Source organism: Danio rerio, chromosome 8, assembly GCF_049306965.1.
Source record: "Danio rerio strain Tuebingen ecotype United States chromosome 8, GRCz12tu, whole genome shotgun sequence".
NCBI classification, from domain to species: domain Eukaryota; kingdom Metazoa; phylum Chordata; class Actinopteri; order Cypriniformes; family Danionidae; genus Danio; species Danio rerio.
The window spans coordinates 1,301,272-1,327,002 of NC_133183.1; the positions used below are offsets into that span (position 1 = coordinate 1,301,272).

Genomic DNA, 25,731 nt, shown 5'->3' on the forward strand with positions numbered 1-25,731 from the left:
CAGTGGAATGAACCTCCAACTTATCCAGCATATGATTTACGCAGCGGATGCCCTTCCAGCTGCAACCCATCACTGGGAAACATCCATACACACTCATTCACAGACCTACACTATGGTCAATTTAGCCTACCCAATTCACTTGTACTACATCTTTGGACTGTGGGGAAAACAGGAGCACCCGGAGAAAACACAAGCCAACACCAGAAGAAGATGCAAACTCCACATAGAAATGCCAACTGACCCAGCTGAGGCTCGAACCAGCGACCTTCTTGCTCTGAGGCGATTGTGCTACCCACTGCGCCACCATGACGCCCTAAAAAGAGATATATATATATTATATCAATTTATTTATTTATTTATTCATTCATTCATTCATTCATTCATTCATTCATTTTTTTTAGGCTTAGCCCCATTATTAATCCATTTGGTAATGAACCACCAACTTATCCAGCATATGTTTTACGCAGCGGATGGCCTTCCAGCTGCAACCATCACTGAATCATGCCCACCATAACGCCTTAAATAGAAATATATATATATATATTTTTTTTTTTTATAAAATTTATTTATTTATTCAATTTAAATATTATTTCAGATTTCAGAAATTTAAGCTCAATAAACTACTAATTAGCTGCTTATTAATAGTTATTATGGTAGTAGTTTAGGCATTAGGTAGTATTAGGGATGTAGAATAAGATCATACTTTATAAGTCCTAAAAAACAAAACAAAAAAGTTTTATTTATTATCATTTTATTTATTTATTTATTTTTGGCTGGAATAAACAACAAAAAAGTAAAAATTGTTAAGGTCAATATTATTAAGGAATTAGAATAGAAAGACTTTTTAAAGAAATTGTTTTTTAAAATTTGTTTACAGAACAAACCACTGTTGTCCAATTAAGCCTTTAAATATTACTATAAGCCGTATACTAGTATCTTAAAGAATATCTAGTTGAATATTTTTAAAACTATTATGTTTACAAATGTGTTAAAAATAAATCTGTTAAACAGCACTTGGGAAATATTTCATAAAGAATAAAAAAAAAATACAAGAGGGCTAATCATTTAATCTATAACTGTACGTAGCTGCTGGTAAACTATTTGTGCAACGGCAATTTTCTGTTGCAAAAATCAGATTAGTGTTTTGTTCTTTTTTCTGGGAAACAATAGGCATCAACAATGAGAAGTGTGCAATCTCATGTAAAGGGTTCAGGCTCCCGCAGTGTGTTTGATCGCAGCTATTCTCCAATACTTCCCTTTCTCTGCTGAGGAAGTGTGTTTCTCTTTTTAAGGAAGAAAACCTGTCCAAAAGGTTGTAGAGTAAAAATAGACTTCAGAACAGATTTGTCTGGCTGGTTATTCTGATGAATACACAATATAATATTGCACGTACAGTTGAAGATTATTAGAGCTACAGTGAAATTTGTATTTATTGTCACATATTTCCCAAGTGCTGTTTAAGAGATGTTTTCAACACATTTATAAACATAGTAGTTTTAATAACTGATTTCTTTTCTCTTACCCATGATGACAGCACATAATATTAGACTAGATATTCTTCAAGACACTAGTATTCAGCTTAAAGTGACATTTAAAGGCTTCACTAGGGTAATTAGGTAAATTAGGCAAGTGGTATCTAAAAAAATATATGTATAATATTTTTTACAAAAAAATATTTCATACTTAACTCAAAGAAATAAAACTTTATCCAGAATGAAATAATATTATAGGAATTTTCCTTTCATTCTCCTTCAGCTTAGTCCCTAATTTATCAAAGGATGCTACAGCAGAATGAACCGTCAACCGTTCCTATGTTTTACACAGTCGATACCCTTCCAGCTGCAACCCAGTACTGGGAAACACCCATACACTCTCACATTCACACACACTCATACACTACGGTTATAGTTCATCAATTCCCCTATAGCGCATGTGTTTGGACTGTGGTCGTAACCGGAGTATGCTGATGAAACCCATGCCAACATGGGGAGAACATGCAAACTACACTCAGAAACACCAACTGACCCAGCCGGGACTCAAACCAGTGAACTTCTTGCTGTTATGCCACACACATATGTGAAGATCATTTATTAATTTTTTTTCAGCTTAGTCCCTTTATTAATTTGGGGTTGCCACAGCGGAATGAACCACCAACTTATCCAGCATACCCAATTCTCCTATAGCGCATGTGTTTGTGAACACAGGGAGAACGTGCACAAAGAAATGCCAACTGACCCAGCCGAGGTTTGAACCAGCGACCTCTTGCTGTAAGGCAACAGTGTTAACCACTGAGCAACCATGCCGCCTAGTCTAAATATTTAAAATTCAATTTCAGCTCCAGTTTATGTGTAAAATAAATAAATAAATATGTTTGGCTGGCTGGTCTAATATTATAAATAGTCTATACACATATTATATGTACATTTTAGAACATTTCTATCTTGTTGTCTAAACATGCATAAATCAAAATACATTAACTGAGATGCAAATTTAATTGTTTATTGAAAAAACATTATGTATTCATACTTAAAAAATATTTGCCATTATTTGCTCATAACAATAAATATAATACATAACTTAAGGATTTCTGAACACATTTTCACATATTTGTTCTTGTACTGAAAACTATTTTTTTTGGCAGTGGAGTGTTTATATTAATAAAGAGCAACCATGCAGTTTATTTAACATAGCGTGCAAAAAATGCTTTTCTAACTGAGAGTTTTTGTCTTGTTTCTAGTTCAAATATCTAACAATTATTAAATCATTTTTTTTTTGTCTAGAAATTGTTTCATTTAAGACTTAATATATATTTATACTAGAATCTAGAAAAAAAATAAAGTGTATTGATTGCTTAATACATTATAATGCATTGTATCTCTACGCTCAATCTATTTAAAAACCAATACAGAATAATCTGTCAAGAAATTTATTGTACAAAAATATTAATCAGCACTCAAACAGCATTTGATTCACATCTAAATAATCATTAAATTTATATATACAAATAATCTGTTTACACAAAGCAAAAATATAAAATCACGAAGCTGTCAGTACTGTATAATCATTAATTTATCAAAGTCAGAACAATTTAGAGCGATTAAACCTCCACTGAAGGCAATTAGCATGAGCAGTCAGAAACATATCAGTTTAATTATATTAATCTCATTAAACACTACGAAATAATAACCTGCTACACTTCTGAAAATCAAGAAGATATTGCTGAAAAATTCTGTAAATGTTTTTCACAGTCTGTTTTACCACAAAAAATAAAATAAAAACAGTTTTCAGGCTTAGTTTTTGTCTTGTTTTTATAGTCCAATATCAAAACATTTTTAAACCAAGAAGCATTTTCTAGATTGTTGTCAAATAAAAAAAAATCTAATCATTTTTATTCTTTTCAGAAATAATAAAGTAAAATCCAAAAGGATTTTTAATGACGTCATAATTTACTCACCCTCAAGCCATTCTCATTGACGAACTCAGTTATAGTTGTTTTAAATTTAATAGGGGTTTTGGATAGTGACTTTTATTTTGAAGTTTTGTTGTCAAGCTAATCCATTCACTGCCAGATGGTTAAATGTCCCATGAAATAACAAAAAATGTTTTTTAGATGTTAATTTTAGTATGTTTAGTCTATGTTTAGTAATTTTAGTCTAAAGCACAGGTGTCAAACTCAGTTCCAAAAGGGCTGCAGCTCTGCACAGTTTAGTTCCAACCCTAATTAAACACACCTGATCAAACTAATTGAGTCTTTCAGGCTTGTTTAAAATCTACAGGTAAGTGTGTTGGAGCAGGGTTGGAACTAAACTGTGCAGGGCTTCGGCCCTCCAGGAATTGAGTTTGACACCCCTGGTCTAAAGGATGTCTATAATCTAGTGTGCTCCAAAACCAACACAGTCAATTCATAACTTTTTGATTTAGTGGCTAATTCGTACGAGCTCATTCATATAATTTAGTACAATTTGCTTACCTCCAATGACAGTTGGGTTTAGGGGAGGAGTTGGGAGCCACGCCTCCTTTTTAAAATCATACATTTTCATATGACTGAACTCATGAATTTGTACAAATACGGAAAAACAATGACATATTTCGTGTTAGGAATATATAAACTTGATATAACCATCTAAAGTTTGCAGTTTGCCACTTGGCATTGTGTACGCTGTAAAACCCAACAGTCAAATTTATCAAATAAAATGAGTGCAGTTAACTCAAAATTGACTGATAGTTAATTCTACTCATTTGAAAAGAGTTTTGCATTTAGTGTTGAAGGTAAGGAGTTAATTAAATACCTCATTACTTCAACATAAATGGAGTAAGTTCACAGTACTCAGATTAGTTTAACTCAAATGGTTTCCTCAAACAGTTTGAGTTGCCTTAACTGATTGGGTTTTACAGTTCTTGGTTGGTTTGAGTTCTCTTCATTCATTGAGCTTTATTCATTCATTCATTTTCTTGTCGGCTTAGTCCCTTTATTAATCCGGGGTCGCCACAGCGGAATGAACCGCCAACTTTTCCAGCAAGTTTTTACGCAGTGGATGCCCTTCCAGCCGCAACCCATCTCTGGGAAACATCCACACACACACACACACACACTCATACACTACGGACAATTTAGCCTACCTGTACTGTCTTTGGACTTGTGGGGGAAACCGGAGCACCCGGAGAAAACCCACGCGAAGGCAGGGAGAACATGCAAACTCCACACAGAAACGCCAACTGAGCCGAGGTTTGAACCAGCGACCCAGCGACCTTCTTGCTGTGAGGCGGCAGCACTACCTACTGCGCCACTGCCTCGCCTCATTGGGTTTTACTGTGCTCAAATTGCTTCATTTACTCAAATGGATTAAGTTCACAGTACTCATTAGGATTAGTTTTTGAACTTGAATGGTTTGAGTTACCTTAACTCTTTACGTTTTACAGTGTAGTATTAAGGATTTAGAATAAGATCATACTTTATAAGTGCTAATAAATGGTTAATATCTTAATATTAGGCAGGATATAAATCAGAAGTAAATGAATGGTGTAAATTGTTACTTCAAATAAAGTGTTATCTGATATATATCTAGAAAATGCTTCCTGATATAAGAATTTTTAGATATCTGGAGTAGAAACAAGACAACAACTCAAAGTCGTCCTGCTCAGAAATCCTCCTCCTTGTCGCTGTGTATCTGTGCGAGGTGTGATGTCTTCTTTTCGTCCTCCTGGTCTCGGGCCTCCGCAGGGTTTTCTCTGTCAGGACTGTATTGGCTCATTCTGTAGACGCTGTCCTCGTCCTCCTCTCGACTGGAGCTGCCGCCGCGGACGCTCTCGCCGTCAGATTGAGAAAGACGCAGTGGGTTTTTCTGGGACAGATCGAAGGGTTCGTCCTGACCGATGCGGGACAGGATCCGCAGGGGGCCCGAGAGACACAACCGACCCCGGCGTCTGCACACTGAGAGGATCCACACACAAAAACAACATCACACACTGCAAAAAATGCTTGTATTACTCTGAGTTTTGTCTTGATTCTAGTCCAAATATCTAATAATTATAAAATGAAGAAGCATTTCGTGGCCAAGTAAACAATAGTTGTTTTATTTTCAGAAAAAATGAGTCAAAATGAAGCAAGTTTGTCCTTAAAACATGCTCAATAATCTGATGTGTTTTCTTTATCAAGTCTGATTATAAAAAAATAGAATTATTTCATGTTTACTATTAGAGGCTGGAGATATTCACACACTGCTGACACACAACTGGGTTTAAACCCTTCATAAACGGGATTTTTGCATAATAGGCCCCCTTTTGACATCAATAATTTTAGCTTCTCAAATAAACACATCTTGATATATAGATATTCCGAATGTAAAATGAGTCAGTAATGTATTATTAAGTGTATCTCACCGCGAGCATCCAGGCCCTGGTCCATGATGCCGTGTTTGATCTTCATGTGGCGCGTCAGGTTCCCCTTCAGCGTGAACTTGCTGGCGCAGTAAAGGCATTTGAAGGGTTTGCTGTCAGAATGCAAGTGCATGTGGCCCATCAGATTATGCATTCTGTTAAACTCCTTTCCACACAGCTGTAAAGAGAGTAACTATTCAGATGTCTGTGATCTGATCAAGTGCTTAGCTTCATACGCAGACACGATGCACTCAGAAACATGCTCTTCATTCCTGCTGATGGTATGTTAGTCTTACGGATGTCTATAATCTAGTGTGCTCCAAAACCAACTCAGTCTCATGGCAATTCGTAACTTTTTGATTTATTGGCTAATTCGTATGATTTCATTCATACAGTTTAGTATGATTTGCTTATCCCCAATGACGGTTTGGTTTAGGGGAGGAGTTTGGTGCCACGCCTCCTTTTTTAAATCGTACATTTTCATATGACTGAACGCGAATACGGAAAAAAAGAAAACAATTACATATTTTGCGTTAGGAAGATTTAAACTTGATATAACCATCTAAAGTTTGCAGTTTGTCACTTCCGACCAAATTAATTTTTGACGTCACTTACATATACTTCAGTGTCTCATTAAGTCAGCACGTAACCTCAAAGGGTTAAACAAATAGCGCACAGCACTAGTACGGTTACAGAAAGGTTTGCGCTGTTATAATTCACTTACCTTTTGATTTTGGTGCATTAATAATCAGCTATTAAAAACAACAACAACAAAGACTGAATGTTTTGATTGAGAAGCTGTAATGTAGCCGTGGAGGGAAGAATGAAGAATGAATGTAGCGGAAACCATGATCATACGTTATAAGTGCTAATAAACCAACACAATCTCACGGCAACTATTTCATTTAGTGGCTAATTCGTATGAATTTGTACGATCTAGTTTGTACAATTTAGTACGATTTGCTCAGCCCCCAATGACGGTTGGGTTTAGGGGTGGGGTTAGGTGCCACGCCTCCTTTTTAAAATTGTACAATTTTGTATGACTAAACTCGTACGAATTAGCCACTAAACTGGCAAAACGTAAAATACTTATGTTTTCTTGTGAGATCAGGCTTAATAAATGGTTAATATCTTAATGTCAGGCAGGATATAAACCAGAAGTAAATGAATGGTGTGAATTGTTACTTAAAATAAAGTGTTATCTGATATTTTTACTGGTCTAGAAAATGTTTCCTGATTTAAGAATGTTTAGATATTTGGACATGCTCTTCATTCCTGCTGATGGTTATAATTCACCCCTTAATGACCTCAATGGATATTTTCACTTTTTATACATGTTCCCTTCATCTCAGGGCTATGAAACACTCCAACAAAAAATGGACTTCATTCGTTTGTTTTAAAGGTGTTTAAAAAAATCAGGTTCCTTAGGTTCCTTGTTTAGGTTCCCCACATTGAAAATGAATGAGAAATTTTAATCCTATTATGAATCTGAGAGGTTTTACATTTCTGCAAAGGCTTGTTTTCACGCTGATATAAGTCTATTTTGGAAAAACTCTTAATTTTTTAAATTTTAGTTTTAATTTTGACTCATTATTTCTGAAAACAAAACAAGTTATTTAGATATTTGGACTAGAAACAAGACAGGAAGTCTAACTAGGATTTTTTTTTGCAGCGTAAACAACCCTGTTATACAATTACAAATGCTAAAAATTGAAATTTGGGCTGGATAATTATCAACCTACAGAGCAGACCCGTAACCAGGGGTGTTCGGGTGGTTCGGAAGACCCACCCCTCACTGACAAAGGTCCAGAATTTGTCTCATACAGTACATAAGCTCATTTGTCCTATTTGGACTGCTACACCATCATAAATAGTGAAAATAACCCATTGAAAAAGGCTTTAAGACCAAGCGGAATCCTGTGTTGGCTGTCGCTTTGGCATGACTTTAGCTAATCAGTTTTGGCCAAAGCTAACAAATATTTAATAATCTGACGTAAATGAAGTCTTCTTTCACTTATTGTTTTTAAATAGAGAAAACATTTGACGAGTAACTTTTATTCTAAATCTTGGACCTTATTCTTGAAACAAAATGGACCAATAAAAAGGTGTGAAGCACCACAAGTGACCCACATTAAATGAATTTGAATGCTATTTTGGCTATAGTTGTTATGCGTGAATTAACAAATTTACTTTGTTTTTGTTTTTTTTACATAAGAGGCTAGAAAAATTGTGAAGCTCAACACTACTATTATAATTTATTATTATTATTATTATTATTATTTTATTATTATTATATTTTAATTTTTTTTTCATCCAACTAGCTAAGCCAGCAAATTGTCACTTAAATGCAGTATTTCAATCTCATAATTGAATAGAGAATGGGGCGTTTAAAGATCCAATTTTTGAGAAAATAGAATCACCCCTTTCACCAAGCTGACTATGGGCCTGCAGAGTCTAGACAACTGAACTGCAGTGGTTTAATCTAGACCAGTGTTTCTCAACCACATTCCTGGAGGACCACCAGCTCTGCATATTTTCCAGGTCTCCTTAATCAAACACACCTGATTTAGATGATCAGCTTATTAGCAGAGACTGAAGGACATGTCATGGGTGTGACGGACAAAGGAGACATCCAAAACATGCAGCGTTGGTGGTCCTCCAGGAACGTGGTTGAGAAACACTGCTTTAGACTAACTTAAAAACCTAGTATATATATTTCAAGTAGTATATTTTGCTGCAAAACTGCAGTTTTTGTCTTGTTTCTAGTCCAAATATCAAAAAATTCTAAAATCAAGAAGCATTTTCTAGACAAGTATAAATCATTGTCTTGTTTTCAGAAATAAAGAGTCAAAAAAAAGGCTATAAAACTGCAGGTTAACTATATTTATATATAGTAACGTGTATATTTGATGTAATTTTAACCTAATTTGATTGTAATGCAACAATGTGCACCTGTGTAAAGCTGCTTTGAAACTATAATTATTGTAAAAAGTGCTATACAAATCAACTGGAACTGAATTTTAAATATTTAGACTAGGTGGCATGGTGGCTCAGTGTTAGCACTGTTGCCTCACAGCAAGAAGGTCGCTGGTTCGAGTACCCGATGGGTCAGTTGGTGTTTCTGTGTGGAGTTTGCATGTTCTCCCCGTGTTGGCGTGGGTTTCCCCCACAGTCCAAACACATGCGCTATAGGGGAACTGATCAACTAAATTGGCCCTAGTGTATGAGTGTGTGTGTGAATGTGAGAGTGTATGGGTGTTTCCCAGTACTGGGTTGTGGCTGGAAGGGCATCTGCTGTGTAAAACATATGCCGGAATAGTTCATTCCACTGTGGTGAGCCCTGATAAAATAAGGGACTAAGCTGAATTAAAATGAATGAATGAATATTTAGGCTAGAAACAAGACAAAATCTCTAAGTAGGAACAGCAGTTTTGCAGTGATTAAGTTGCGTGAATTTCTCACTATTTATGTCAGGATATTTTGTTTACAGTTTCTTTGTCAAAATATCTCATTATTGCTTGCCACAATACACCATAAAGCAATGTAAAATCTGTGTTTTCTCTGAGGAGTATGAAGGAGTCTGAGGAGCGTTTCTGTCCTTCCTCTGCATGCTTTTTTTATTAGGGTGGTTCTTTCCTTTCCTTCAGGAGGATAGAGGGACTGTAAACTGTCCGAACGGACCGTGAGAAAACAGGAAGTGCTCCTGAGCGCAAGAGAAAGCGAGATGAAATCTATTTACAGGGCTTTTTCTCTGGGGAAGACGGAGCCATTGTTACACAGCGAGTTTGTGCAGCGATATCCTTCCTATAGACGAGGAGACACTCAACTGCCAAAAAACGTATCTGGTCATCGTTCGGACCAGCCCAAGGTCACACGCATACCGAAACAACCCAGAACACCAACTATACATTCAATTGAGCTCAATCACATCAGTTCATCATCAAGCAATGCTCTTCATGCTGAGAGTTTTCGTCCTGTTTCTAGTCTAAATATCTGAAAACCAAGACGCATTTTATAGAGACAAAAACAAGCGGTAAGGAATGTCGAGTGCGGACGCAATAATTGAATAAATGAACGACAGGAGAAAAGAAAAACTTCTCAGCGTAGTGATTAATATTTGATTTAATAGGCAATAAAAAAGTTTTTATTCTTATTTTATTAAGTTATTTATTAGTTGTTTGATTTTTTTGAGAAATAATGATTAGGCCCACACGGAATCTGCAAGCGCAGATTTCTGCAGATTTTTAAGCCATTATTAATTCTGTTTATTTACTTGAGTAAATGTGTAAATCTGAATTTATTCAGTTTTTATTCAGTATTTTATTACTTTTTATTTCATATATTAGGGTTTTAGTTATGATACTCCCAAAATAATTTCGCAGAAATCCGCAGATTTTTACCAAAATTCCCAGCAGAAATAGCAAAATACATCCGCAGATTCCGTCTGGCCCGGTTAATGATTCAATATTAAGTGAGTTTTTGTTTAATACGAGTGATTACACTTGACTGTGGCTGCATCCAAAACCGCATACTTCAATACTATATAGTACGCTAAATTCAGTATGCGAGCCGAGTAGTATGTCCGAATTCATAGAATTCGAAAATCAGTAGGCGAGAAGTACCCGGATGACTTACTACTTCCGGCGAGATCCCAGAGTGCGCATCCCATGCATGCTGCGCTATCCCATGATGCCCCGCGAGCGAATTCATGAATGGAAGTAAAGCGACGCAACTGACGCAGGTAGGTCATGTGACCATGACAAAATGGCGGATGTAGTACGTCCGCATAGATATATACACTAGATATCACATAGGGAACCTGAGCATGCGTCAATAGCGCCGCCACATTGGTACAGTGCTCCCAGGACAAATGTCATTCAACCGCACTAGTCAAGACAGTGTTATTACGTGAAGATGTGGGACTTTAGCGCTGTCTACGGGTGTAGTAACGAGCAAACAAAGAAAACAAAGCACAAAGGCAGAACATTTAATAGGTAATATTCAGTTTTTTTCTGTTTTTGTATGTTCTGAACTTTTGTGCTAATCAGGTCACGTTATTGATGATAACAGACACACTGCATTCACCATACGGCAAAGCAGCTCCAACACACACTAAACACTCGGCTTATGCTAGTTTTGTTGAATAAAATCAGCAAACAATGCAAAAGAAATATGACAACGAGATGCTGCGCTGCCAGAAACTTGTATTATTGTCGGCTAACGTTAGTGAAAGAGTCGTTCGGGGGATTCATTCACAAACGAATCGCTCCCTCCGTCAGTATGAGCAGTGAAAGCAGGTGAGGAGCTGTGTTTCAGGACATGATTAGATCAAATTTAACAGGGAGGGTGAATAGTACATTTCTGTACACATAAACACAAGCTTTTTGTCAGGAATGCCCGTGTGGTCACTGATCCATCAATGTAGAAAAGTGATGTAAAATTATAATTTTCATAATTAGAAAAAAAAATTACATACAAACATCCAGGAAAACTCCCGATCATATATATATATGTGTATATGTGTATATCTCTGGCTTTGGATGGCCACAGTCCTCCACTGTACCTTGGTCCCGCATTCATTTCAAAGGAGCGCTACCCTGTAGCAAGATGGCGGCGCTATTGACGCATTCCGTCCAATAGACAACAATAGGCCAGGCGACATCTAGTGTGTATATCTATGGTACGTCCGAAGTCCATTCATACTTTTTACATTCATACTGTATAGAACGTACTTTTCTAACGGTCGAGTAGTACGTTTAATTTCAAATGTAGTACCTACTGAGTAGTAGGCGGTTTCGGACGCAGCCAATGACTTGCCTAATTACCCTAACTTTACCCTAATTACCCTAGTGAAGCCTTTACATGTCACTTTAAGCTGAACACTAGTGTCTTGAAGAATATCTAGTCTAATATTATGTGCTGTCATCATGACAAAGAGAAAATAAATCAGTTATTAGAGATGAGTTATTAAAACTATTATGATTAGAAATGTGTTAGAAACATTTAGGAGAGCTAACAATCCTGACTTCAGCGGTATGTGGATGTAATTACAGCTGTTGTAGTGTGTGATACTGCAGTGACGCACCTTGCATTTGTAGGGTTTGATGTCGGAGTGGACGATCATGTGAGCCTTGAGCGTCTGTTTCTGCACGAAGCTCTTGTAGCACAGCTCACACTGATACGCGCGGATGTTGGTGTGGATCAGAACGTGGCGCTTCATGTTGGCCAGCAGTGTGAACTCACGGCCACAGATGCGACACTTGTGCTCCTTCACTCCCTAACACACACACACACACACACACACACACATAGAGAGAGAGAGACATGAGAAACCCACACAAAATACATACATATAAGAAACACACACACACACACACGTACGCAAGAAAACAAACATGAGACACACAGACACACATACACACACACACACACACATATGAGAAACACAAAAGGACAGACAGACAGACTCACACACAACCACAAGAAACACACACAGACAGACACACAAACAATAAACACACACACACACACACTCGTGAAACAGACACACACACACATAAGAAATACACACACACACACACACACGAGAAACGGACACACACACACAGACAGACACACAAACAATAAACACACAGACATGAGAAACACACACACACACACTCGTGAAACAGACACACACACATAAGAAATACACACACACACACAAGAAACAGACACACACACACACAAGAAACAGACACACACACACACAAGAAACAGACACACACACACACAAGAAACACACACAGACAGACACACAAACAATAAACACACAGACATGAGAAACACACACACACACTCGTGAAACAGACACACACACACATAAGAAATACACACACACACACACACACACACACGAGAAACAGACGCACACAAACACATAAGAAATACACACACACACACACGAGAAACAGGCACACACACACATAAGAAATACACACACACACACTCGTGAAACAGGCACACACACACATAAGAAATACACACACACACTCGTGAAACAGACACACACACACATAAGAAATACACAAACACACACGAGGAACAGACACACACACACACACACATAAGAAATACACACACACACTCGTGAAACAGGCACACACACACATAAGAAATACACACACACACACAAGAAACAGACACACACACACACATATATAAGAAATACACACACACACACACACGAGAAACAGACGCACACACACACATATAAGAAATACACACACACACACACACTCGTGAAACAGGCACACACACACATAAGAAATACACACACACACACGAGAAACAGACACACACACACACACATAAGAAATACACACACACACTCGTGAAACAGACACACACACACATAAGAAATACACACACACACACGAGAAACAGACACACACACACACACACACAAGAAACACACACAGACAGACACACAAACAATAAACATACAGACATGAGAAGCACACACACACACACTCGTGAAACAGACACACACACACATAAGAAATACACACACACACACACACACAAGAAACACACACAGACAGACACACAAACAATAAACACACAGACATAATAAACACACACACACACACATGAGAAACAGACACACACACAAGAAACACACAGACAGACACACAAACAATAAACACACAGACATGAGAAACACACACACTCACTCGTGAAACAGAAACACACACACATAAGAAATGCACACACAAGAAACACACACAGTCAGACACACAAACAATAAATACACAGACATGAGAAACACACACACACACACTCGTGAAACAGACACACACACACATAAGAAATACACACACACACACACACACTCGTGAAACAGACACACACACACATATAAGAAATACACACACACACACGAGAAACAGACGCGCACACACACAAGAAACACACACAGACAGACACACAAACAATGAAAACACACAGACATATGAAACACACACACACACACATACATGAGAAACAGACACACACACAAGAAACACACAGACAGACACACAAACAATAAACATACAGACATGAGAAACACACACACTCAAGAAAGACACACACACATTACAAACACACACACACACAAGAAACAAACACAGACATTAGAAACACACACACGAGAAACACAAACACACATAAAAAACAGACAAACACACATGTGAAACACACAGACCCAGAAACAAACACAAGACACACAGATATGAAACACACACACACACACACACACACACAAGAAAGAAACGCAGACATAAATGAGAAACACACACATGAGAAACACAAACACACACACATGAGAAATAGACATCATATGTAATGTCTGGCTGATGTTGTTTTGCATCTGCTGATTTGTCTTCAAGATGAAGCATCACACAACCTCATGTGTCCTCTGTGTGTTTTGACTAGACATCCACCATACTGCTGCCTGACCTTTGACCTCCACGACACAACAAACCGAAAGTGTTTTCTCCGTACGTCTGGTAAGTCTACACTGCATTTCTGTCTCGTTCTCTAGTAGGAATATCTGAACTTTCTTAAGACTGGTCGAATAATTGATTGATTGACAGATCAATTAATTGACTGATTGATTAATTTGCAGACTGATGATTAATTGACCTACTGATTGAATAATTGATTAATTTACTGATTGATTGATTAATTAATTGATTGACAGATCAATGAATTGACTGATCGATTAATTTACTGACAGATTGATTAATTGACTAACTGATTGATTAATTGATTGATTGGCTAATTGATTGATTGACTGATCGATTCATTGATTGATTTGGTGACTGATCGATTAAATTGATTGGCTGATTGATTAATTAATTGGTTGACTGATCTATTAATCGATTGATTGGCTGATTGATTAATTGATTGGTTGACTAATCAATTAAATTGATTGACTGATTGATTAATTGACTGGTTGATTCATTTACTGACTGATTGATTAATAGATTGAATGACTGACTAATTTATTGACTGGTTGATTAATTTACAGACTGATTGATTGATTGATTGATTGATTGATTGATTGATTGATTGATTGATTGATTGATTGATTGATTGATTGATTGATTGATTGATTGATTGATTGATTGATTGGTTGGTTGGTTGGTTGGTTGATTGATTGATTGATTAAATAACTAACTTACTGACTGATCGATTAATTGATTAATTGATTAATTGACTGACTGACTGACTGACTGACTGGTTGGTTGGTTGGTTGGTTGGTTGACTGATTGATTGATTGATTGATTGAACAATCGATTGATCGATTGAATGGTTGATTGATTGATTTTTTGATTGATTGGTTGGTTGATTGATTGATTGATTGATTGATTGATTGATTGATTGATTGATTGATTGATTGATTGATTGATTGATTGATTGATTGATTGATTGATTGATTGGTCGGGAAAAAAAAATATATCAATGATCTCAAAAAGGTTTTTCGTTGTTTTTATTTTTATAAAGTATATAAAATTATAAAGACAGAAGCCAATTGTATGCATTTAGAGCCGGAAAGAGATTTAATCTGTTGATTTAATTGAGTCCTCGGGTTTGAGTCATTTCTCTTTACATTCTGTGACGTGAAGAACGAACGACTCAAGAACCAGAAGACTCGAAAGGTAAACTAATCATGGCTCCTTTTGGCTCAGACTGTGCACATTGATTAAGATTATATGTGACTGTCAGTGTAACATGAACGAACCACTGAAGAGGTGAAGAGGTGAGCTGAGCAAACAGACAACAATACCTTCCTAGACAAAAGAGCAGGTCAACATTGAATTATTATGTTCTCCTTCTTATAGTATTGTATTTATGACTTATTTGTCCTGTGATCAACCTTTTGGGCTATTTGTAGATGTGTTTGGAAGCAATTCGTAACATTTTAGTAATATTTTGGCAAATTGAACCAAACGAACGAAATGACTTGAAAAAAGATTCGTTCATCTTGATTAACGAGACTCAAAGATCCGAGTCAGTAAAATCCTAGTCAGAGCCGGGGGGTGCATTGGATGGCGGAGGGGTGTCACGGATGAAGCACGAAAGTGAAGAGCGGGGGGTTGTCATGGACAAGAGTGAAGAAGGTAGAGAAGTCGCGGAAGAAAGTAAAAGTAACAGCGAACAGGGGAGGAGGGCGATTGAGGAGGGGGATCAGTAAAATGAGATCAGATTTTAGAGGTGCTGGATCCGGTATGTTCCGGCACAAATTCAGACCAGGGGCCTCATGTATTAACCCTCAAGTTTTTGTGCGTACGCCAGGTTTCACGCTCAGAATCGCTCACGTTTGGATTTACTAACGATGAACTGAACGTGGGAATGTGCGCAGCTTCATGTCTGGCGTACGCACATTTTTTGTGCGTGTCTGTTTTATTTCCATTGGCGACTCCTAGAGGCAGATGTGTTAAATTCCTCTCTACTAAGTGTCTGAGCCTTGCAATGGCAGCTGTATGAGACGGGTTCATCTAGCAGGTATATAAGGTTTCCATACCATACAGTTGACCAGCTAAACATTAAAGCACAATTTGCAGCGGTCGCCTGTTTTCCCAATGTAATCTGAGCGATCTAACGCATGCACATCGCTATAAAGACACTATCTGAAGATGAATTTGCATGCGTGAATCAGAAACATTTCCATTCAATAAATGTGCAAATAAAATATGATGCACAAACTTATTGATGATTCCTACTTGTCTTTCTCGTGATAAATAGTTGGCAAAATCTGATATGTAGCGGGGAAAAAAAGAAGAAAGAGTTCATCAGACGCTGGATTCGAACCGAGTTCATGCTTGAATGTGTCCAAACATGTTGACATGCGTCTTATGAGGTGCGCCACTGAGACTACAAAAGATTTTGCAACATTTTACACCTATAAACCACACTATTTCTTTTTTTAATCCACTTAGTGCGATGTTCAGACCAACTGTGTTAACCGCATCAGCTAAACTCTCCCACTCTATTTTTTCTTTTGTTGTTAATTCCGGAGAACAAACTTGCAAATAACACAGCTTTCCTCTGGTCTACCTCTGAAAGCAGCACCTCCAATCCACATTCTGTTCAAAGTTTCTCTTCTTGCTTGCTTTTGCCGTTGCTTTTTCGTTGGGTTTTGCCAAAGTAGAGTCATTAGCATATTCATACGGGGGAGGAGGCAGGGAGGGGTTTTGTGCTCGTGCATGTTGCGCTCAGTTTCACGTTTATTCAGATGTACAAAAGAATATGCGTGAGATTCGGCGTACGCAGTGTTTCATACATCTGAATTTTTTTCTGCGTACGCACATTTACAGCTTTGTGCGTACGAAATGTTTTAGTAAGATTTCCATGCAAGTCTTCGTACATGAGGCCCCTGGTCTTGCAATACGAAATAGAGTCAGGTCTGGATTGAATACCTCGCGGCCCGGATCCAGACCGCCGTCTGTACTTTGAGAAGCCCTGTTTTAGACACTGATGAGAAGATGATGAGCCAGTTTGATGACTGAAATCTCCAAATGACCTTAAATAAACTAAATGCACTACAGAATGTTACGTTTACACATCCCTGCACAAACTGCATCAGCCTTCCACAGTGTAGCACTCACTACTCTTGAGTACTTTTAAAAGGGCTACTTTCTACTCTTACTTTGATCTTTACTCTACTTGCACTCATTTTTTGATGATAACCACTGAGTGTGTGTTCTCACCTTGTGCGTCAGTGTGTGTTGTTTGAGATGGTGCGACTGCACAAACTCCATCCCGCACTCGCTGCAGATGAACGGCCGGATGTCCTTGTGCTTCATCATGTGGTTCTGCAGCTGACTCGGGTACTGGAAGCTCTTCCCGCACTCGCTGCAGGCGTACTGCACGGGCCCGCGGTGCGCCGTCAGATGCCGCTTCAGCTGTGCCAGCGTGGGGAAGTCCAGTCCGCACTCCACACACACGTTCTCCTGTCCGCGCTCGTGTTTGAGCTCGTGCGCTCGCAGCTCGCTGGGATACGCAAAACCCCGTCCACACACACTGCAGCTGTACGGCTTCACATCGCTGTGCTGCATCATGTGCCTCTTCAGGTGACTGGTCTGCGTGAAGGCCTTGTGGCACACCTGAGACACAGCAAAGGTGCAGGTACACTGTGAAAATGCCTGTCTTACGATAAGTTTGAGCAATTCAATTCAAGCACTGCAGAAAATAGCTTGTCAGATTTAAGTTTTTGTCTTGTTTATAGTCCAAAACAGTTTTACAGTCTGTTTCTTCCACATCTCCTCCTCTTTCTGTTGTGTTCTGATGTGATTTTTAACTGTTAAATAACTCTAATCATTAGCCTACATCAGGGGTCTCAAACTCGCGGCCCGCAGGCCATTTGCGGCCCTCAGTGCAATATTTTGTGGCCCGCGCCGACCGCTGTACTCTGACAGAATCAGCGGAGCGGGGAGAGAGAGCGCTGATTCTATCTGTACACAGCGCGCTTGTCACTCAATGCGCGTTGTCGCGCGCGTTCTGATCAGCTGTGTTGTCGCGCGCGTACTCTAGAGCGGTGTTATCGCGCGCCTACTGAAGGGCGGGACCGAGGGTGTGTCGCGTCGCAGGGGCACTTTTGATCATTTTGGAAGGGCACTTTCTATGCAAGACTAAAAAGGGCATGTGCTCTGCACAGGTTGAGCCCTATGTGTGCACGTGCCTGCCCTGCATCTTATATATATTATCAGCCTGATCTCACGAGAAAACGTAAGTATTTTACGTTTTGCCAGTTTAGTGGCTAATTCGTACGAATGGTACGATTTTTAAAAGGAGGCGTGGCACCTGACCCCACCCCTAACCCCAACCGTCATTAGGGGATAAGCAAATCGTACTAAATTGTACGAATTAGATCGTACGAATTCATACGAATTAGCCACTAAATGAAAAAGTTAAGAATTGCCGTGAGATTGTGTTGATATTATAGGTAGATACAGACTGGTACAGACTGATGAGACTGGAGTGGGGTGGGGGTGTTTAATTTATACATATATACGCCTTTTTTTTGGTGAGGGAATGGAAGTTTTGAGTGAGTTCCCCCACTTTTTTCCCTAGGACTTCAATAAAAAGTACAGGTCTAGACTTAATGATGATCATCTTCAAGCCATACTGAGGGTCTCAACTGCTTCCGCTCTAAAGCCAAATGTGGTTCAGATTTGTGAGAAGAAGCGCTGCAAGTCTCTGGCAGCAAGGAGTAGGCAAAAGATGCCATGTTCAGAAGAACTGTTCATAATCTTCACTCAATGTTCTGTTAATGTTCAGGACACTTCATGTTCAGAAGAAATAATTAAAACTGTTAATAATGACATTTGAGAACTTTTTTTGTGAAATCCCTTATGCGGCCCAGCCTCACCCAGACTTTGCCTCCTGCGGCCCCCAGGTAAATTGAGTTTGAGACCCCTGGCCTACATAGTGCGCTTAATACCTGCCGGAACTACTTTGCTGTGACAATCTCACAAAAAAACAAACACCTTAGAACGATCATCAGCCAATCAGAATCCAGCATTCAACAGGCCTGTAGTATAAATGTTAATAATGAATACTTTTTCTACCAGATTAGTTTTTTCTGGTTATTTTGTGTTTCATTCGGATCAATATTTAAAAAAAAAATAAGTGTAAAGTGAAATAATGATAGTGATATGGGGCTGTAATGCACTCAAAACCTGCCGGAACTACTTTGTCTGTGTGTTTAACTGAAAATAACAGCACACCTTGGAATGTCAATCAGCCAATCAGAATCAAGCATTCGACAGACTTGTAGTTCAAATAAAGGATAACTGACTCTCTCCAAGTAAATTCTTACAAAATATTAAGCTCTCATAAATAAAAATGCTCATCAGCCAATCAGAACAGTACAGTATAATCACAGTCACTCCATACTGACCTGGCACTTATGCGGTCTGGTTCCCTGGTGTGTGAGCATGTGCGTGTGCAGGTGGCTCAGCTGCTTGAAGAGTTTCCCGCACAGACTGCAGGCGTGCGGTTTGATCCCGCTGTGGCCCAATATATGCGTGATCAGGTTGTATTTAGAGGTGTAGGATTTCTCGCACATCCGACACTTCCAGCGTTTCTGATCTCCTCCCACATCCACATAGTAGCTGTCGTCTACATGCACGTTCAGCTTCTCAGGCCCGTCCGGAGGCCTGCGGTGCACATGGAAAGGCTCGCTGGGGTAGAAAGGGTTCGGGGAGAGATTTGGGACGGAGCCGGGAAGCAGGAACGGGAACGGGACGAGGCTGGGGTGGAATGGAGGGAAGTATGGAGCTGGAGAGCGGAGGAGGAGTGGAGATGGAGGCCACAGCGGCAGCTCCTGCTTCACCTGCACTGTATAAAAACGTAAACTTTACTGTAAACCAACAGCAGCTGTGTTTGCCAGTGTTTTACCTGTGCATCAACTAGAACCGCATCAAAGCAATCCAGAAAAACTATCATACACAAATAAGTAAGTATTAACATCTACACATAATTTCTTTGTTACCGTTATCTTTGGGAAAATGTGCCCAGGGCTACATTTTTTGAGAACTTAGACATATGTGCTTGCGGATACATGTGGTTGCATTTTGTGTGTAAAATGAATGATACGGGCAGATACCGCTTACCTCTGTATGAAACGGCTTTTCTGGCATGACTGGTTTGCTTAGTAGTTCACCGCAAACGGCGCTAGATTTGAGAGGCGGGAGTGATCTCCACTCAGGTTCGGGGAGAGATTCGGAATGGAGCGTTCAGGCAAGAACAATAAAACAACCCCAAAACAGCATTGTAACGTTGTGGTTAAAGCATGCAACTGCGATGGTTTTTCTTTTACTTTGCTTTTGAAAAACTATGGATTGTGCTTAGGGAAGGGGATGTGGGTCAGTCCATAACAAGCTGATATATTGGGCTCTATTTTGACGGTCCATGCGCAGAGCGCAAAACGCAGGGAGCAAACGCTTTCAGGGCGTGTCAGGACGCGTTTCTGCTAATTTAAGGACAGGAAAACCTGCTTTGCGTCGTGGCGCGTGGTCTAAAAGGGTTTAGTTTATTCTCTTAATGAGTTATAGGTGTGTTTAGAGAATAAACCAATCAGAGTCTCATCTCCCATTCCCTTTAAGAGCCAGCTGTGTCGTACCATAAGCGCATTCGCTATTTACAGGACGCAAAGTAAGTCTAAGTGGAAAAACTGAGCATTTCACAAGCAAACAGTTCACAGTTTTTTAACAGAAAACTGTTAAACAGAGCATCTACTGCGTGAGAATGAGAGATAATGGATCTACTTTCGCTTTCGCTCTTGGATAGGGAAACCTTTACGCACAGACATCAATTAGCCTATAAATAATTAATTTTGTTTGTTAAGCTCAAATATTTGTTTCAAAACTATTTCTAAATTCAGTTCAGTTTCCAGCAAACGAATAAATAAACAATAATAACAAAAGTGCTCAAACACCTGAGTTATATCCTAAAACACATGCTGTGCCCCATATGGTCTAAAACCTGACAGGTGGACAAATCTAAGCTTGTTTTTAATAAAACAAATATAAATATGGATATAATAAATAATACTGCTAATAATAATAACATTATACAAAAGCAGATTGTTATGAATGAACTGAAAAAGCCTCCCGAGGTGAAGAAGACATAAAAGCAGTGATTTTTCATATTTATGTAGGCTAGAAAATAATTTGTTTTGTAATATTTTAATCTTTATATTTATATCCTATATCTATTCTTATTATGTCCTATATATATCCTTAATATTTACATTTTTTCATATGTAAAGATATTTGCCTATTGCTCTCTTGTGTGTATTAAGCAGTGTGTAAGCGAGGCGCAACTCTGCGCTGGAGTTTAGACCGGGTTAGTTTTGGTCTAATGAAAAATCTATTATAGTTTCTCAAAATAGCAACGCGCCAGCGGTCTGCCTCAGAACGCCTTCCTTTTTAGACCAGAACGGCTATGAGTGCACAAATGAGCGCTAATGCATTTGCTATTTAAACAGCATTGCGCAACGCCTCAAAACCACTCTTGCGCCAAGCTGAAACTACCAAAGACTATTGCGCCGCGTCTTGCGCCACACTGCGCCGGGTGTATGATAGGGCCCATTATGTTTCTCTCACATATGCACACCAGAAAGATTTACAAGAAATGGCACTTATGAGACAATTCTGTATGAAAGAGTGTCAGAAATGTACACGGCGCCCTCTAGCGGATTTATGAATACAAAAACTGCAAGAAAATGTAGTCCAGGGTAGTCCATATTTCTCAGTTCTCTAAAAATTTAGCCCTGGGCACATGATAAAACTGGGTTGTTTGTTACAAAAAAACACAACCAATTTATTTTGCAGTGTAAAGTGCAGGGAATTCCCAGTTTGATCTCACGAGAAAACGTAAGTATTTTACGTTTTGTCAGTTTAGTGGCTAATTCGTACAAATTCATATGAGTTCAGTCGTACGAAATTGTACGATTTTAAAAAGGAGGCGTGGCACCTAACCCCGCCCCTAAACCCAACCGTCATTAGGGTATGAGCAAATCGTACTAAATTGTACAAATTAAATTGTACAAATTCATACGAATTAGCCACTAAATCAAAAACTTACGAATTGCCGTGAGATCGCGTTGGAATTCCGGGTCCATTTACAGTTATTCATTGTATACATGTACTGTTAACCAGCTTACAGTAGTAAACATTTTACTGTAGCATTTCGTCAGTTTTTTTTACCATTGAAATCCCGTCCATTTTTGACAGTGTGCAGCACACGGTGCAGACGCAGCCGGCTGAGGTCGATCATTTCTGGCGTGAATCGGTGAGGATGAGGAAATACAGGATGATGAGGAGGAAGAAGAGCCAGATCTACACTTCTGCTGCTCGCGTCTTCTGAACGCTTGCTCTCCGACGAGTCCATGATCACGATTTCTGGATCATCAGACTATCATCTCCATCAGCTGTGGAGGAGAACAACATGGAGAGCAGGTTACTGAAATGGGCACGTGCACATTACTTTGCATTTAAAGTTGGAGAGAAAATTATAAAATGTTTATAATAAAATGTTCATTGTATGACACTACGCAACTTTTGAAGTGTTAGGAAAGTTACAGAAGGTTAATTAAGCAAGTCATTGTAAAACTGTTTTTTCTGTTGATATTAAGTCGGAAAGAAAACAAATATTCTTACACTGCAAAAATGCTTTTATTTTGTTTTGATGAGATTATTTAAAGGCGAAACATTGGCTCAGTGGTTAGCTCTGTTGCCTCACAGCAAGAAAGTTGCTGCTTCGAGTCCCGGCTGGGTCAGTTGGTGTTTCTGTGTGGAGTTTGCATGTTCTCCCGTGTTGGTGTGGGTTTCCTCCGGGTGCTCCGGTTTCCCCCACCGGTCCAAACACATGCGCTATAGAGGAATTAAATAAACTAAACTGGCTATAGTGTATGACAGTGTGTGTGCAGCTAAAAGGGCATCCGCTGTGTAAAACATATGCTGGATAAGTTGGCGGTTCATTCCGCTGTAGCGACCCCAGTTTAATAAAGGGACTAAGGAAAATGAATGAAAGATGATATAAAAAGAGATTGTTTTCTTTTTAAGCATTCTTAAATCAAGATGCAAAGTGTTGAAATAGGGAAATATTAATAAATAATCACTGTTTAAAACTCCTGTCAGTCAAGAATCGTTTGATGACATATTTAACGACTCTATTATAAGGCAAAGTTTCCACTAAAATGTAATTTCCAACCCAAGCTCATTCTGAATTGTAGTCCCACGGACGTTTCTGGAGACGGCGGAATACGTCCCGGGGGGTACGTATGGCTGTGTTTATTTTTTTCAAGCGAATGCTGCGGGGCGGTGTGACGCTGTTCCCTTTCGCGCTTGCCTTACCTCCTTGTGCAGGGCTTCCCCGCTGCAACCCGTTTGTCCACTCAGCTCACTGTGTACGTCGGCAGGCTCGAGATGCAGAGAGGAGTTGACCACGACAACCGGTTTCGAGTCCGGGGAAGAGCAGTTCCAGCAATCAGGTAAGACAAAAACAGAATCCCAAAAATTAAGTGAACGAGTTTCATAACAGGGTGAGAACGCGGCGAAATCCAAAAACAAGGTAGAAAAAAAAAAATTGGGGCTTTTATTATTTTGGACAACTTTTGTGAACTGTTGCTCGGGTTTAGGGAAGTGAGCGGGCGGGCGGGTCGATCGGTAAAACTGGTTGAGTTCAGGGAAGGAGGAGGGCGGGTCGATTGGCCGGTCGCGCAGTCAATCATCCGGTCAGTCGGACAGCGGCCTCCGTTAGGTTTACGCGAGAACAGCGCCAGCGCGAACCGCACTCGCGAGAGGCGTCTGAGGTGCGAAAAAGCGCACAACAGCGGCCTCTAGCGGATTTGCAAAAACAAAAACTGCAGCCGTATGTACCCGCCGGGACGTATTCTGTGGTCTCCAGAAACGTCCGCTGGACTACGTTTCCACAATGAGCCCGGGTTGGTAATTTCTGTCATGATTTACTCACACAACATGTTCCAAACTGCTTTCAGTTTATTTTTTATTTTATTTTTTCTGTTGGACACAAATGAAGATATACTGGGGGGGGCTCAACTCCTTATAAAGTTAAAAAAAAAAAAAAAWTATATATATATATATATATATATATATATATATATATATATTCATTCATTAGTTTTCTTGTCAGCTTAGTCCCTTTTTCTTAATCCTTTTTCTTATATAGCCTAATATTACATTTATACGTAGTAATTTAATAGTAATACACTTGTTTGTTTGTACTACAAATGTTTGTTTAATATGGGTTGTATAGTAGTGTTCCACTGTAGTATATAGACAGGCACAGCTAATTGAGTTCTGAAAAAGCCAAACAGGCTCGACCCACCTGTTTACTGTAGTAAAAACCACTTTCTATATTCTAGTGCATTTTTTGTTTCCATGTATTAAATAAATAAACTGTCACTTTTCTAACTAAATGACATATAAATATTTATTTAAACTTACAGGCTAATTCACACATTTCACAATCTGAAAGATAATAATAAACGTGTATTTTTTTAATACTAGACAACACAATGTTTCTGTCTCTGTCAGTGACAGAGTGACAGATTAAACAAGTACATTCTCTAAGTGTGTTTAATCCTTTCTGTGAAAGACTGTGTATACAGTCACGAATACAGCCCCCCTAAAATAGGCCTAGTGACACCCATGTACTGAAGGATGCTGCCATTGACTTCCAAAGTATTTTTATTTCTACTATGGATATCTCTCTTTCATTTATTTTCCTTAAGCTTAGTCCCTTATTTATCAGAGGTCGCCACAGCGGAATGAACTGCCTACTATTCCAGCGGATGCCCATCCAGCCAAAACCCAGCACTGGGAAACACCCATACACACTCATTCACACACACACACACTCATACACTACGGCCAGTTTAGTTCATCAGTTCCCCTATAGCGCATGTGTCTGGACATGGAGGAAACTTACACCAACACTGGGAGAACATGCAAACTCCACACAGAAACGCCAACTGACCCAGCCGGGTCTCGAACCAACAACCTTTCCAGCATTCTTCAGAATATATTGGTTGTTTTTCAACAGAAGAAAGGAAACCATATAAGTTTACCACTACTTCAGTGAGTAAATGATGAGAAAATTCAGATTTTTGAGTGCACTGCCCCTCCTTTAGGGATGATTTCAGGTTCCTCCAGATTTCAGATTTGCAGGTTTTATTGTGTTTTCTCGTTTCACAGACGGATCCATCAGTAATTCTTCCTCTCTGCTGTTCCTCTGTGCTTGCTTTTCACAGCATTCAGATCAGAACTTCTCTTTTTGTTATTACAAGGCATCATT

General features: G+C 39.0%; 1 protein-coding gene and 1 long non-coding RNA gene across 13 annotated transcripts in view; one reads left to right on the forward strand and one right to left on the reverse strand.

The window, feature by feature from the left end:
- The window catches only part of LOC137496321 (uncharacterized), a 39,601-nt gene that overhangs the window by 6,673 nt on the left and 7,197 nt on the right, over window positions 1-25,731 (forward strand). For 2 of the 10 annotated variants that reach the window (XR_012384010.1, XR_012384006.1), the window contains 3 exons: window positions 9,525-9,745; window positions 14,335-14,408; window positions 22,647-22,871. This is a non-coding gene — a long non-coding RNA (uncharacterized lncRNA). Of the gene's footprint in view, window positions 1-9,501; window positions 11,337-14,334; window positions 14,409-22,646; window positions 22,885-25,731 lie in introns of those variants that run through there. The other 8 variants (XR_012384013.1, XR_012384009.1, XR_012384007.1 and 5 more) reach the window with 7 other exon arrangements.
- znf366 (zinc finger protein 366) overlaps window positions 1-25,731 on the reverse strand; it is a 31,796-nt gene that overhangs the window by 1,473 nt on the left and 4,592 nt on the right. The window contains exons 2-7 of one of the 3 annotated variants that reach the window (XM_009303695.5): window positions 22,620-22,843; window positions 19,808-20,247; window positions 17,616-18,011; window positions 11,963-12,154; window positions 5,881-5,990; window positions 2,913-5,431 (exon numbers count right to left, since the gene is read on the reverse strand). In XM_009303695.5, coding sequence (XP_009301970.2) covers window positions 5,314-5,431; window positions 5,881-5,990; window positions 11,963-12,154; window positions 17,616-18,011; window positions 19,808-20,247; window positions 22,620-22,803 — 1,440 coding nt within the window. In that variant the 5' untranslated portion in view covers window positions 22,804-22,843 and the 3' untranslated portion in view covers window positions 2,913-5,313. Of the gene's footprint in view, window positions 1-2,912; window positions 5,432-5,880; window positions 6,056-11,962; window positions 12,155-17,615; window positions 18,012-19,807; window positions 20,248-22,619; window positions 22,844-25,731 lie in introns of those variants that run through there. The other 2 variants (XM_693094.10, XM_073909982.1) reach the window with 2 other exon arrangements.